Source organism: Propithecus coquereli, unplaced genomic scaffold (assembly GCF_000956105.1).
Source record: "Propithecus coquereli isolate 6110/MARCELLA unplaced genomic scaffold, Pcoq_1.0 Scaffold65, whole genome shotgun sequence".
NCBI classification, from domain to species: domain Eukaryota; kingdom Metazoa; phylum Chordata; class Mammalia; order Primates; family Indriidae; genus Propithecus; species Propithecus coquereli.
In genome coordinates, this window is record NW_012152507.1 from 5,938,969 (window position 1) to 5,953,180 (window position 14,212).

General features: G+C 36.8%; 1 protein-coding gene across 1 annotated transcript in view; it reads left to right on the top strand.

The window, feature by feature from the left end:
- Positions 1-14,212, top strand: part of FAM160A1 (family with sequence similarity 160, member A1) — a 105,635-nt gene that overhangs the window by 9,588 nt on the left and 81,835 nt on the right. The window contains exons 2-4 of the mRNA XM_012660018.1: positions 1,627-2,253; positions 10,335-10,493; positions 12,305-12,391. Of these exons, the coding sequence (XP_012515472.1) occupies positions 1,627-2,253; positions 10,335-10,493; positions 12,305-12,391 (873 nt within the window). The remainder of the gene's footprint in view (positions 1-1,626; positions 2,254-10,334; positions 10,494-12,304; positions 12,392-14,212) is intronic.

The window sequence follows — 14,212 nt, forward strand, 5'->3', positions numbered from 1 at the left end:
CATTTGTGTGCAGGGGTCACACTGACAACATCAATACAGCATTATCAAATTTATAATGGAAGTTGATGGAGATTATAGATTCTGTGGGAATCCATTTGTTCTGTAAGGATATACTTGTCTACAAAGGTTTTCTTCTTTTTTTTTTTTTGTCCTGTTTCTGACAGGGGAGAAACTTAGACCTTTTCCTGAGAAACAAATAGCCCTCATTGCTCCTGCATGCTGACATAGCATTGTGCATTTGCCAGCTTCCCTAATGACTTGCCAAAATTCTGTGACCTAAATACTTGTACAGAACATGTAACAGCACATCATAGAACTGGACCAGGAGGGTACTGAAAAAGACACACATATTCCATGCAGTTCAGAAAGGCAAAAAAGAAGAAAGATAAAGTCATTGATAAAATGATAAAATGATAAAAATTATATATATGAAATTTAAAGGGAGTAAATTGAATGGGAATTGTAGGAATTCTAAGTCATAAAGTTAAATGGAAGTTGAGATACAAAATTGTTTTACTTTCCAGGTCCCAAAGTCGAAGTGAGTATCCATGGGCAGAGAAACATTCAAATGCCAGCAGTGGAAAGGGAGAGAAACAGACCAGGGCTGTGACATGACCTATTTAGGGATTTATTTATTTTTTATTGTTAATTGTTTTTTTTTTTTGTGGGAAAGTATATATTACAAAATAGGCCATCTTAATCATTTTTAAGTGAGTAATTCAAAGGCATTAACTATATTCACAATCAGTACAACTGTTCCTAAAACTTTTTCATTACCCTAAACTTTTCTGATATAATTGGTTATATCAGATTTTTTTTAGCTTAAAGAAACACAGCATTCAAACCTTTCATTTTTAAATTTTAGTATACGTTGGGGTTGATTCTGCTAGGTATACGCTCTTGTTCATCAGTTTCCTTTTCTGTTTTCTATTCCTATAAGCTTGGTTGAAGAGGGTGCCCATCCAAATAGGGGAGGGAAGAATATTGTTCTGTCAAGGGCGTATGAGTAGCTGTGTTCCTCTGCTGAAATCTCCAAAGCAACTCTATTTTTAGGAGAACACAGGTAGTCAGGCTTCCTTTTGCTTATTTAATGCATTTTAAAATTTAAAAGCAATATTACGTTATTGACAGTCTAGAAAAAAAATTTAAGAAGTCATCACTTTGAACACAAAAATGATTATCTTTGTATGTTTCTTTTGAGCCTTTTTTTCATGTACTTATTTCTGACATAGTTGATAATTACAGATCTAACATATACAAGTAGCTTTTTCATCTAACATATCACTTACAATTTTTCATGTTGCTCAGTAATCTTCATAGTAAATAGTCCAAGGAATGCATGTAGCTTAATTTACATAGCCGTACTATTTTCTTTGATATTTAAGTTGCTGAAATTTGTAACTATTGTAATTGAACATCTTCCAACCACCTCTTTCTGTAGTTTAACCCTTTCATTTTATACTCATGAGAGAGAGACACACACATATACACACACACCATGCTCACATATATCGTGTGGGCAATGGCTTCTGCATTTTTGGTGAAGATTTAGTAAAGTCAGTAGTGGTGTGTTTTTGTAATTATGATAAACATCAGATGGATGACAGATGTTTGATTTGGTTACAGGTTGTGAAAATCTTAGAGAAACACGACCCGTTGAAGAACACCCAGGCAAAATATGGGTCTATCCCTCCAGATGAGGCCAGTGCTGTGCAGAATTATGTAGAACACATGCTCTTCTTACTGATTGAAGAGCAAGCCAAGGATGCTGCCATGGGGCCAATTCTGGAATTTGTGGTCTCTGAGAACATCATGGAGAAACTCTTCCTTTGGAGCTTGAGAAGGGAATTTACTGATGAGACTAAAATTGAGCAGCTAAAGATGTATGAGATGTTGGTCACCCAGTCGCACCAGCCTCTTTTGCACCACAAGCCCATTCTGAAGCCTCTGATGATGTTGCTAAGCTCTTGTTCAGGAACAACTACCCCCGTTGTGGAGGGGAAGCTGGTTGTCCTACTCAATCAGCTCTGTTCCATCCTTGCCAAAGATCCATCCATTCTGGAACTCTTCTTCCACACTAGTGAGGACCAAGGGGCTGCCAACTTCCTCATCTTCTCCCTTCTGATTCCCTTCATTCACCGAGAGGGGACAGTGGGCCAGCAAGCTCGGGATGCTTTGCTGTTCATAATGTCCCTCTCGGCCGAGAACAGCATGGTGGCCCATCACATCGTGGAGAACACCTACTTTTGTCCAGTAAGTTCCTCTCCTCAGCATGTTTTCCACCCACTCCCTTTTCCTCTCCTGTGCTAATGATAAATACTTTTTTATTCCTTTTTTTCAGCAAGTTGTGGCTAGCGTCTTCTATGGAAAGGTGTTCAGATGAAATCTTTTGGAGGGAGCAGGGGGATCTAAGTTGACATGCTATTTGGCTGAGCAATGTCTGCTCAATATCAGCCAAAAGAGGAAGCTATATGTGATACCATTTCTTGGTTCATTATTATTGCGTTAGGAATGATTTTAGTTTTTCTAAGAGCATATCTTGAGAGATTGGTGAAACCTGTACTTTCTAAATCCTTAGCTTTTCAGATTGATTTTGTTCCAACAAATCATGGCATGCAGTGAGACCCCTCACAGCTGGTTTCACAAATTAATTTGTTTCTCAGCAAGATAATGACCATTAGCTGTAGTGTGTTTGGTGGTCACAGGGACATTAGGTGGTGGGGAAGGGGTTCAGCAGACATTTGTGTGCAGGGGTCACACTGACAACATCAAATAGTGGCAAGGATGTGGAGCAACAGGAACTCTCATTCATTGCTGGTGGGAATGCAAAATTCTACAGCCACTTTGGAAGTCAGTTTGGCAGTTTCTTACAAAACTAAACATAGTCTTACTATGTGATCTAGCAATTGCTCTCCTTGGCATTTATTCAAAGGTGGTGAAAACTTACATCCACACAAAAACCTGCACATGGTTGTTTATAGCAGCTATATTCATGATTGCCAAAACTTTGAAGGAACCAAGATGGCCTTCCGTAGGTGAATAGATAAATAAACCATGGTACATCTAGAAAATGGAATAGTGTTCAGCTAAAAAGAAATGAGCTATCAAGCTATGAAAAGACACGGAGGAACCTTAAATGCGTGTTACTAAGTGGAAGAAGCCAATCTGAAAAGGCTATATGTTGTATGATTCCAACTATATGACATTCTGGAAAAGGCATAACTATGGAGACAGTAAAAAGATCATTTTTTTCCCCAAGTGTTGGGGCAGAGGAAGGGATGAAGGGCAAAGCACAGAGGATTTTTAGGGCAGTGAAACCACTCCGTATGCTACTATAATGGTGGATACATTTGTCCAGACCCATAGAATGTAAAGCACCATGAGTGAACCCCAATGTAAACTATGGATTTGAGGTGACTGTGATATGTCACTGTAAGTTCATCAGTTGTAACAAACGTACCACTCATGTAGGGAATGTTGATAATAGAAGAAGCTATGCATATGTGGGTGCTGGCGTATATGGGGTATATCTGTATCTTCCATTCAATTTTGTCATGAACCTTAGAACTGTTCTAAAAAAATAAACTGTTTAAAAAAGACACTTTTGTGAGGGAGCTATACAAGGTTGGGTTTTGGCTTATTTGAATTGTTTTGGGTAGTTCTGTTAAAGAAGAGCAGGTATTGTAACAAATCATCAGAATATTCAGGTGGTTATTCAGGTGGTTCACTTGATCAACATGCAAAAGGCAAATGTTAAAAATACTATTTAAAAAAGCAACACAATCATAAAGTATCTTGAAATAAGTCTAACAAATATATGAAAAACCTTTATAGAGAAAATTATAAAACCTTATTGAAAGAAGTAAAAGAAGATATAAATAAATGGAAAGCTCTATAGTTTGTAGATATCCATAAAGTTAATGCAATTTATGTTTTACAACTTTTTTATTATGAAAAAAAGTAAAATGCAAATGAACATGATATACATACCACCTAAATTCAAAATTTGTTAATATTTTGCCATTCTTTGGTATATTTATCATCTGTACTTTTATTTTTTCTGTTCTATTTGAAATGAAGTTGCAAGCATCACATACTTTAGCCTGTATTCTCTACAAATAGGGACATTCTTCTACCTAACCCTAATACTGTTATTGTACCTGAGAGAATTATATAGTAATTTCCTAATATGATCTAGTACCTAGGTCTCCCATTATGCCCAAAATTACTTTCATAACCCACCCCCCCCAAGCTAGAGTCCAATGAAAGGTAGGTATCTAGCTATCATGTCTGTTTAGTCTCTGTTAATATATAACAACCTGCCACTTTTCTTCCCCATGACATTGACTTTTTAAGAGACCAGGCCATTGTCTTGTAGAATACCCCACATCCTGGATTTGATTGTTTTTTGTGTAGTTTGTTGTCCTTATACCCATATTTCCTGCAAATTGGAGTTAGGTCTACCTGCTGAATTAAATTTAGGTTAAATATTTTTGGCAAGAATACTTTACAGGTGATGCCGTATACTTAGTGTATTACAGAAAGAGGCATGTTAACATATTAAGACACATTAGGTTGTCCCACTATTGGTGATACAATGAGACACCAGTTAATACTTACCAGAGTGGCTGTTAGATATCTGATAATACCAAGTGTTATCAAGAGCATGAAAAAAAACCCAAGAAATTTTGAGAATATAAATTGGTATAGTAACTCCAGAAAGCAGTATGGCAATATTTAGTAAAATTGAATATCTGTATACCATGTGATCCTGCAGTTTCATTTCTGGCACATGTTTATAAGGATATATAAATACAGATGTTCAGTAGAACAGTGATTTGAAGAAGAGAAAATAGAAAAATATGAAGTGAAAGATAAACTGGTTTATTCATCAATGGAATGCTATTCAGCATTCAAAGTGAATTAATCACATGTATTATCATGTAACTACATATATGAACACCAATAAATCTAAAAACAAGTTCAGTAAAAAAAAAAGCAGCAAAAGGTTACATACAGTATACAAACAATTTACATAAAAATTTAAAATGCAGAAACCTAGTGTATACTGTTTTTTGGATACATACGTATACAGTAAAAGTACAAAAATAAGCACAGGAATAATATATGTTAAATTCAAGACTGTGGTTACTTTTGGGGGATGAAGGAAGGAGAAGGGATGGTAATGGGATTGGAGTAGGGTTTAGTTCTATTTGTAATGTTTTATTTTTTGAAAAAAATAGAGCTCTGAAGAAATTATGGCAAAATGTTAAAATCTGTTAAGTCTTGGTGATAGGTTTCTATTCTGTTTTGTAATATTTTATAATTTAAAAATTTAAACATACTATGACAAGAATGGAGCCTGTTTTAATGTTTAGATTTCCACTTAACTCTGTCATAAGCATATTTCACTGTGTAACTGTTGCTTTTGCAAAACTGTGTTTTAAAACACTATGCAGTTCATTAAAATTGGAGGGAAAACAACATCTCCAGCTGACCTTATTTGCTAGAATGAAACACGAGCTTCGTTGTGTTAAGGTGCCCCTCAGGATAGATCCCATAATCTCATTCGTACCCAGTTTTCTATAATTACATCTGACAACATAATTAAAAAAAAAAGCCCTCTTTATGTCGAAGATAAAAGCATACTCTATTAACCATGCGGCTAAGGACCACAATTGACAAAAAGCTTTCTCTAATTAGTATGATTGTCAAAGTGTGTTAGCATCAGGCTATTGGAAGAGTAATGACTCTTTCAGGAAATTGGACCACTTTTGGAAACCTTTATTGTGATAGTTGATAGGAAAACCTTGCTGGTTCTGCTGCTTCTTATCTCAAGATATGCTTCCTCAAGAAAAGAAGGAGAATGAGGACACTCTAGAGAACAATTTGGTGCCAAAAAATGGCTGGGGACTAAATGACCCTGTCACTTCTTTTGATTTTTTTTAACCAAATATTGATGGTTAAACCTGTACCATTTGTTACATATTGGCAAATGTAGAAAACAGCGTTTACATAAATCAAGAAATACAAATTAAAACAAGCAACCTTTAGGTACACAGCCGCAGGTAGAAAGTTGTTTATCCCATATCCAAAATTTATGAGGCTTTTTATTTTGGCAGATTGTATCAAATGGTCCCCACCAGGTGTTTTGCTGTGAGCTTCAAACTAAAGCCATCTGCTAAAAATCTTTGTGTTTGCTAAAATTAACTGGGTATCATTAGATATTTAAAGTTAAACATTACTTGATGTGTTTGGTGCTTTGTGCATGTCATCTTTCTTTCCTCCTTTGGAAACATTTCTGTGTGTAAAACATTATGCTAATCTTGGTTCGTGCATTATTTTCTTTAATCCTTGCAACAATTCAGTGAAGAAGCTGAAATTTAGAGAACTTTAATAACTGCCTGGCAGTGACAGAGTCTGGTTCAAAACCATGTTAGTCTGACATTAAAATCCATGGTCTCAGCAACTGACATGCTGTACTGCTGCCAGGGAAGTTGTTTGCTTTTTTGTCTGTTGTTATCCATATGGTTTTATATAGTGATTAGTTTCTTTTAAGGAGAATCCTGGGAGAAGGTAAATTTAAAATATTGGGTTAATACTTAATGTGTTGGGAATAAATACAGTGTTTTACAATTAACTTTTTGTGATCAGGATCAATAAAAGGCTAAAATAGTAGATGGCATTTTATTTTTAATTAGCTATTAAATACATATATACACAATGTAAACTATGGATTTGAGGTGACTGGGATATGTCACTGTAAGTTCATCAGTTGTAACAAAGTAGACAGATTGTGCTATTAAACTCTTCAACCTGGAAAAAAATCACCTGCAAACTTGTGTTGTCTCTCCTTTTCCCTTGTCCTGTTCTCACAGTGCTCTGTATTCCTTTGGCTAGCAATCATCTTTCTCCCACTTACTAGTTGATCAGCTGTCTTCTTCCTCTCACCTGGTCTGACTTGTTCACTGCTCTTTCTCCAGCACCAACCTTGCCATATGCCTGGCCCACTGTCTGCGTTCTAGAAATATGTTCAGTGTGGGTGAATGAATCTGAACTCTGAGAAAAGCCTTGGAAGGGAGAATGTAAATATTAGTAAAGATTTGGAATCTTGTTCCTAAGACTGTGCAGTACTCTTTATTCTGCAGAATATCTCCTTTCTTGTTTCTTTGCTATTAAGAAGAAGATATCAGAGCAACTTTGTAGTGGTAGAAACATGGCAGGACTCCCTGTTCAGCTGTCACTTCTATATGGGCAGCGTCCTGTACAGGGAGTATCCTTCTATATGGGAGTATCCTCTGTACACAGAGTATCCTTCTATAGGAGTATCCTCTGTACAGGCAGGATCCTTCCGTATGGGCAGCCTTCTCTTTACATCTCATCCATGCCTTTTTTTTAGAATACTCATTTTAAAAAGTGAATATTAGGTATGTGTTATTTTTAATTACTGTCACTGATGTATGTAATTTGGAAATTAATGTTGCTGTAATTATATTGATATACTGAATAGTTATTCCCTGCTTTTTAGTCAGACAAATTAAGCCTGTCTTTATGAATTCATCTTCAAAGTCTCAAAGTGGTTAAGAAATCAAGAGTATGCAGAATTAAAGCCTTTGTTCTGTGGTTAATTTAGCATGAGTTGGCAAATGTAATTGATTTTAAAAATGTGGCGTCAAGATTAGATTTCTCTTCAAGGAGAACTTTTGGTCTCTGTTCTTTTTTGCCAGAAGTTTCTAATTTGTAACAAGCAACTCATTTGGGTCACATTCAGAACTGGAATTACAGTGGTTTGGGTATGTTGACAAGGAATTAAATAGTTTAAATAGGGGGCATTCTCCTTTGGGACTGAAGAAGCCCTGATTTTGAAACAGAAATAAATGTACTATTTTGTGTACTGTTGTATTTCCTATACTTAACATAGTACCTGGCCTGAAATAAGTGCTGAGTAATTTTTTTTAGTGAGTGAATGAATGAGTGAATAAAGGTTATCAGGAAATAGAATGGAGAAATGTACATTATCTTTTGATTTCTCCAGTACCAAAATAGTTTGTCTTTTCTCTCCCTGCACTTTATACTTTACTGCGGGCTCCTACAGCATCTCACCCACCCCTCCTAGACCCTATTGTGGCTTCATTTGGTTTCTCTGTGCTAAGACCTCTCCCGGCCTGTACTCTGTTGATTGAGTTGGGTATGTTACTCATGGGGAGTACTGCCAGTGTCTGAAACTCATCACACCTGACTGGACAAATCTCCCATACCTCCAATGTGGACTGGAGTGAACGAGTCAGACCAAGTGAGATGGAGAAGACAGGCAATAAACTAATGGATGCAGGAAGGATGATTGCTACACAGAGGGATGCGATGCATGGAGTGCTATGGGAACAGGACAAGGGAAAAGGACAGGCAACAATAGGTCTGTAGATAATTTTTTTCCAAGTTTAACATACCTGGACCCACACCTCCTTCTGACTTTCTGTTCCTGATGCCTGGCACTGTGGATTATTTTGTCGTGTCTCATCTGTCTAATTCTCCCTTTCCTCCTCCTCTTTCTGTTTTGTAAGGCTTGAGGAACCATCTACATATAGATGGCTCTAGACTCCATCTATAGCCCAGAGCTCTCTCCTAAGCATCAGACCCACGTATCTGTCTACTGGGCTCTCCATTTGGATGCCCCACAAGCTCTTCATCCTGGCCTAGAACACCTTGCAGGATTTGGTTCCTATTTACCTTGTTGGCCTGTTTCCACCTATAATTCTATGCTCTAAGAGTACTGTACTTAGTTCCTGGAGGAGATACCATCTTTTCTTTCTCCTTTAAGCTTTTGTACATGCTGTTTCCTCTGCTTGGAATATCCTTCCTTCCACCACCCTTTTTCTGGCTGACTCCTTTGAATTCTTTAGCTCCTTAGACATCACTTTTTCTGATAACATTTCCTGCTGCCAACCCCTCAAGTTTGGGTTAAGAGCCTTTTGTACACCCATAGCTAGCACCTTATCTTTTCTGTTGTGTATTCTGAGTATTTCTAACACTATTATAATTGCCTATTCATCTCTCATTAGACCGTGAGATCGGTGAGTGTGTCACTACTTCTTTTCCAGGCCTAATTCGTTATGTTTTCGTAAATATTTCCACCCCATTTGAGGCCATTGTTACCTCAGAATGTGCTCTAGGGCAGTAGCTGACTTCCTTGCATCCAGTCTGTGCTGTCCCTGCCCAGCCTGTGCACATCTGCCAAGTAAGGGTCTCTAAGATTCTGCTTAGCTAGCATCTCTTCCCAGCTGGGAGGCCTCCAATGTGAAATTCATTGTTTTACCTGGTCTTATTTATGTTCCACAAGGTAAAATCAACAAGCACTCAGAATTAAATGTGTTCCTTTTCTACATTTCTATCTCAGTTAAAGGCATCATCACCATCTTCTTAATAACCAAGTTGGATAACTTGACAGTTTTGAGTTCTCACACATCCCACTTATCAAGCCCAATGCTGTCAGTTTAATGCTGAGAGAGGAAGCTTTGGATTAACACTGGACTGATAAATGTCACAGTTAGATCACCCTTACACCCACCTTCCATGGGATGCTCAAATTTATTCTCTACTCTATTTTCCTATTGATGATGCCTCAGTGTAGACCCACTTTAACTCTGTTTGAACTCTTGTCATCACATCTAACTGTCCCCTTCCCTCCCCACCAGTTCTTTCTCCTTGCTATTGTTTGTGAAGATCAGATGAGATAACATACATGAAAGTGCTTTCTAAACTGTAAACATGTACCTGTCAGTCATGACTTTAAACATGCAAGGAATTCCAAGGAATTGCAAGGAATCTTTCTCATGAAGCTCCTCATGGTTCCTACCATTGTGACCTGTCCTGGACCACCTCAATCCAGGGCTTCCTCTTATAGACTGGGTTATGTACTGTCTTTGTGTTTGCAGTTGGTGCATTGTACTATAATGTATTATTTTTGGAATGTGTTCCTCTCCTGAATTTCTTGTGGCTGGAATTGTGTTTTTTATTCATTTTTGTGTGTACCCTTTCTACTCCCCTGACCCCAGGCCGGTGTAGTGCCCAGCACGTAGAGTTGAGCCACTCCTATCAACCGTGTGTATGTTAGCCAAATGGCTCTAGTACTGCCATTCCCTCTGCTGGAGTTGTTCTTCCCTACTGTCTCCAATTGCCGAATCCTTCCTAGCTAGCTGATATCCTCTAATACCTTTAATACCTTGCTACTTAGAGTTCAGTCTTGGGACTAGCAGCATTGGTATGACCTGTGAGATATTAGTTGCAGGTTAAGAAATTTGGGAAAGAGTTTATTACATTTTTATTTCTGAACATAGGTACTTGCAACTGGGCTCAGTGGTCTCTACTCTTCCCTGCCTACAAAGCTAGAAGAGAAAGGCGAGGAATGGCACTGCCTTCTGAAAGACGATTGGCTTCTACTCCCTTCTCTCGTCCAGTTCATGAACTCCCTGGAGTTTTGCAATGCAGTCATCCAGGTACCAGAGCATACTCAAGGACCCCTTTGTCCTGGTTCCATGCAGAGCACAAGCGTCGCAAAGGATTAGTTTATGAACATTCACTCTTTTATTTTAATAAATGTTTACGGAATGTTGCTGCTTTAAGCCCACCGAATGAAGGAAAATGTTAGTTTGTAGGTTGCCAGGAAGTTTTAATTGAGGAAAAAAAGAATAGATTTTCTTTATCTTTTTTATAAAGTATTAATTCTTTGATTATCCACTTAACCATCAAAAATAAGTTCAATGCCTAACTCATTAAATAGATATTTTTAGGTTTCTAAGTACTTCATATTATACCACTTTTACTTCAAGGTCTTCTTGGGAGTCCAAAGAAAAACACTTTATTTTGCTTAATGGTGCATACTACATAAAGAATATTGTTATCCCAATTGAATTTAGAAGAAGTTAAGCATCTTCTTAACAACACAAATTAAATTTGCTTTGAAATTGGCCTGCTTGGGGGAAAAAAAACAACCACTGAACTCTTGTGTATTTGGCTTCTTGATTAGATTTTTACCTTTAGATTTCTTGTTACTGTTTTCAATAAAAAATTTATATTTAAGGATGTAATAGGTTTTCATCAAAAATGTTTTACTTCTATACAGCATAAATATTACCTTAATATTGGATTTATTAAGAAATCAAGTTTTCTTTATGGTGATTATAGGATGAAAAATGTTAGTTATAATCTGTTTATCTACCAAATAGAGAAATAGCTTCTGGAAGAAAATACAAGTAAATTACTTTAGTTCCCATCTCATTTTTATTGCTAAGTCAAAGGAAGTTTTATTTATATATAAGATAAATAGATTACATTTTAAGTTATTTTTTCCTTTAATATTGCAGTCTATCAACATTTTCTTGCAGAAATGTGTGGAAATAAAAAAGATGGAACCACTGTTAGTTCCTTCCCAAATGTACACACAGAGAGAGATTATCAGTAATTTAAATATCTAGTCTCACTTCCCTAGAAATTGCTTTTTACTTTATTGTTTGACTTCATTCATTTTTTTTTCTTTTTAAGAAAGAGAAGTAAAACTAATAGGCATGGTTGAGCACAGAGAAATTATATATTTCATACTATATTTTGAAATTGAAACCATATACTTTTAAGATTTTTTTGTTTGGGGGGACTACTGAAAAGGTTACTTACAAAAGAAATTAGTAAAGGGTTATCTATGCTAAATATCTTTTGGAAATCAAATATAGGAAGTGTTGTACCTCTGATAATGTTTTCTGCTTTTGAACATTATCCGTTTTTTATGAAAAGATTTACTAAATGCCTTCCTCCCCAATATAAATGACTATCAGAAAAATGCGTCTTCAAAATGAGAAAATTCTTTCTGCTAGCAAAAGAAATGTATTCAATTGTCTATTTTGATAGTTATACTCTTTTTTAAAAAAAATTAGTCACAAGTTTTGACGTGACCTAGAAGAAGTTAGGTGGCAAAAATTATTCTTTCCAGTTTATTAATTTTAATATATGAATCCTTCTACATATACTATTTGTTGTATTTTTTTTTTTCAAACAGTCACTTTAAAATTACCAATTGTTTAATTTGTAAGTTTAACTTCTGCTAATTTTAGCCAAGCAGTTTGTATTGGAATAAAGCATTTGAAAAAACTACATGGCAGTGTGAGGTTTGAATTAGTCTTTAACCATGAAATAAATGTCCAAAATATGATTTCCTTTTTTAATCCGGGATGTACACAGAAATGTGTGATTTTAAGAAGACCAGAAGATTGATCCAACCCTTCGTCTTTTTCATGACTGTATGTTTCTCTCTTAGGTGGCTCACCCCTTGATTCGCCGTCAGCTTGTCAGTTACATTTACAATGGGTTCTTGGTACCAGTCTTGGCTCCTGCTCTCCATAAGGTCAGTGACTGGCTCATGTAATTTTCTGTTTGTTTATGGTACAACTGATGGAAACCGAGGAAGGTAAACACAGTGCAGTTGATTTGATGGTGGCTTTAGCCTTATTTGTCTTACCATGCCATCCATATTTCTTAGCAATATCAAACACAGGTCTTAACAATGGCTGCAGCTGAAGTCTCATGGGCTTCATTTGGTAGAATACAATATTGTGAGTGTCAAGTAGGGCATTCAGTGTAAAGGAGAATTGGCAAATAGACTGTGACTCTGTGCCTGCTTCAGTTCACGGGAGGCGGCTACTTGGAACTCCTTGGTGAGCTGTCCTCCGAAGCCAGCTGTGTCTGTCACACAGAATGCAAGGTATGCTGCAGGCATGGAGGGGGCAGTGATAGCACAAGTGCCATGGATTTGCTATAGCCTTAATAGAACATAATTTTTTATTAAAACAAGTTTGTGACAGCAAAAATTAAAGTGAAGCCAAGTTAAGGGCCCATCAAAGGTTGGCTGTCTCATTAGCACCACTCTGAATTCCTTATGACTCTCTCATTTTGTATAATAAATCAGCTGATATCTTTTCCATTGTGAGCTGTCAGGAGGCACCCGTAGACCTAGAATTCTAATTTTCAGAAGTTTTTTCTTTATTAAATAAAGAGACTTGTACAGTATTTAGTTCAGAGGATCTTTGTCAAGCCTTCTGAGTTCCCACCTATGGCAGGGAGAGAAGCAAAGAGCGACTTATCTTATGTTGTTTTGATGGAATTGCCCACCTTTATATATATATCATCCACCTTTTATACCCTGAAGTTCCATTTTTCTGGGCTCTTATTTTATAGAATCCAAGAATACCTGATTATGGCAACTTTGAAGCCTTGCTGTCCATGCTGATGGGGTTTCTAGTTTAGAGCAGCAGGTCTTGATGGAAGATGTTCATCTCTTACCATTTAGTGCCTTTTGAGCACAGTGGCCACGTTTTCCAGAACAGAGTGCTTGGTCTGGCTGGGATTTTTGTGTTACTTGTAGGTTCAAGAGGTAATCTTTGACGTAGTTTAAACATCGAAATACTGAGATTTCCAGGTTATTTCAGTGGTTTATGGGCACAAAGGGACCAAGTCTGTGAAATTAGATCTGTCTTGGAAAATATGGGGTATAGCTTTGGAAAATACAAACCTCGTATTTGTTTCTGGTTGCCCTTCTGTTTGTCAGTACTTTGCTGTTCCAGGGATAGGATGGGTGTCTTGCATTGGATGCCTCTAAGCCTCTGCATGGAAGAATTTTCCTCTGCAGAGGAATACAGCAGTGCTACAGAAATTCTTTGGCAGTAATTATTCGTATACTCGCTCACACATTTATACTTTCTCCCTTGCGTATTTCCATCCTTTACCTCACTGATCTATTGACATAACATATTTTCCCATCATTATTATAATAGTGATAATTATTGTAATTACTATTTGTTCAGTGTATTTTGTGTTATAATTAGCATACTTTAATGTTATAGACATTGATAATAACTCTTTATCCATAATTGAAGACGAGAGCTACCTCAGAGAGCTGTTATAAAGATCTTACTGGTCACTCTGCACATCTCCTTCGAAATGCTTACCACAAGTGGAACTGAATTATTAAATGTATGACTACTTGTTTAATGTCTGTCTCCACAGTGGTATGCATCCTTTCTGGGGACAGGGTTCATGTGTGTTTTGTTCACCAGGCTATCTCCAGTGCTGAGCACAGTACCTTACACTTAGGAGGGTCCACACAAATGGAATGTTTGTTAAAGTACTAACAGAGTGCTGGTACTTAGTACTTGCCCAGACTGTGGTT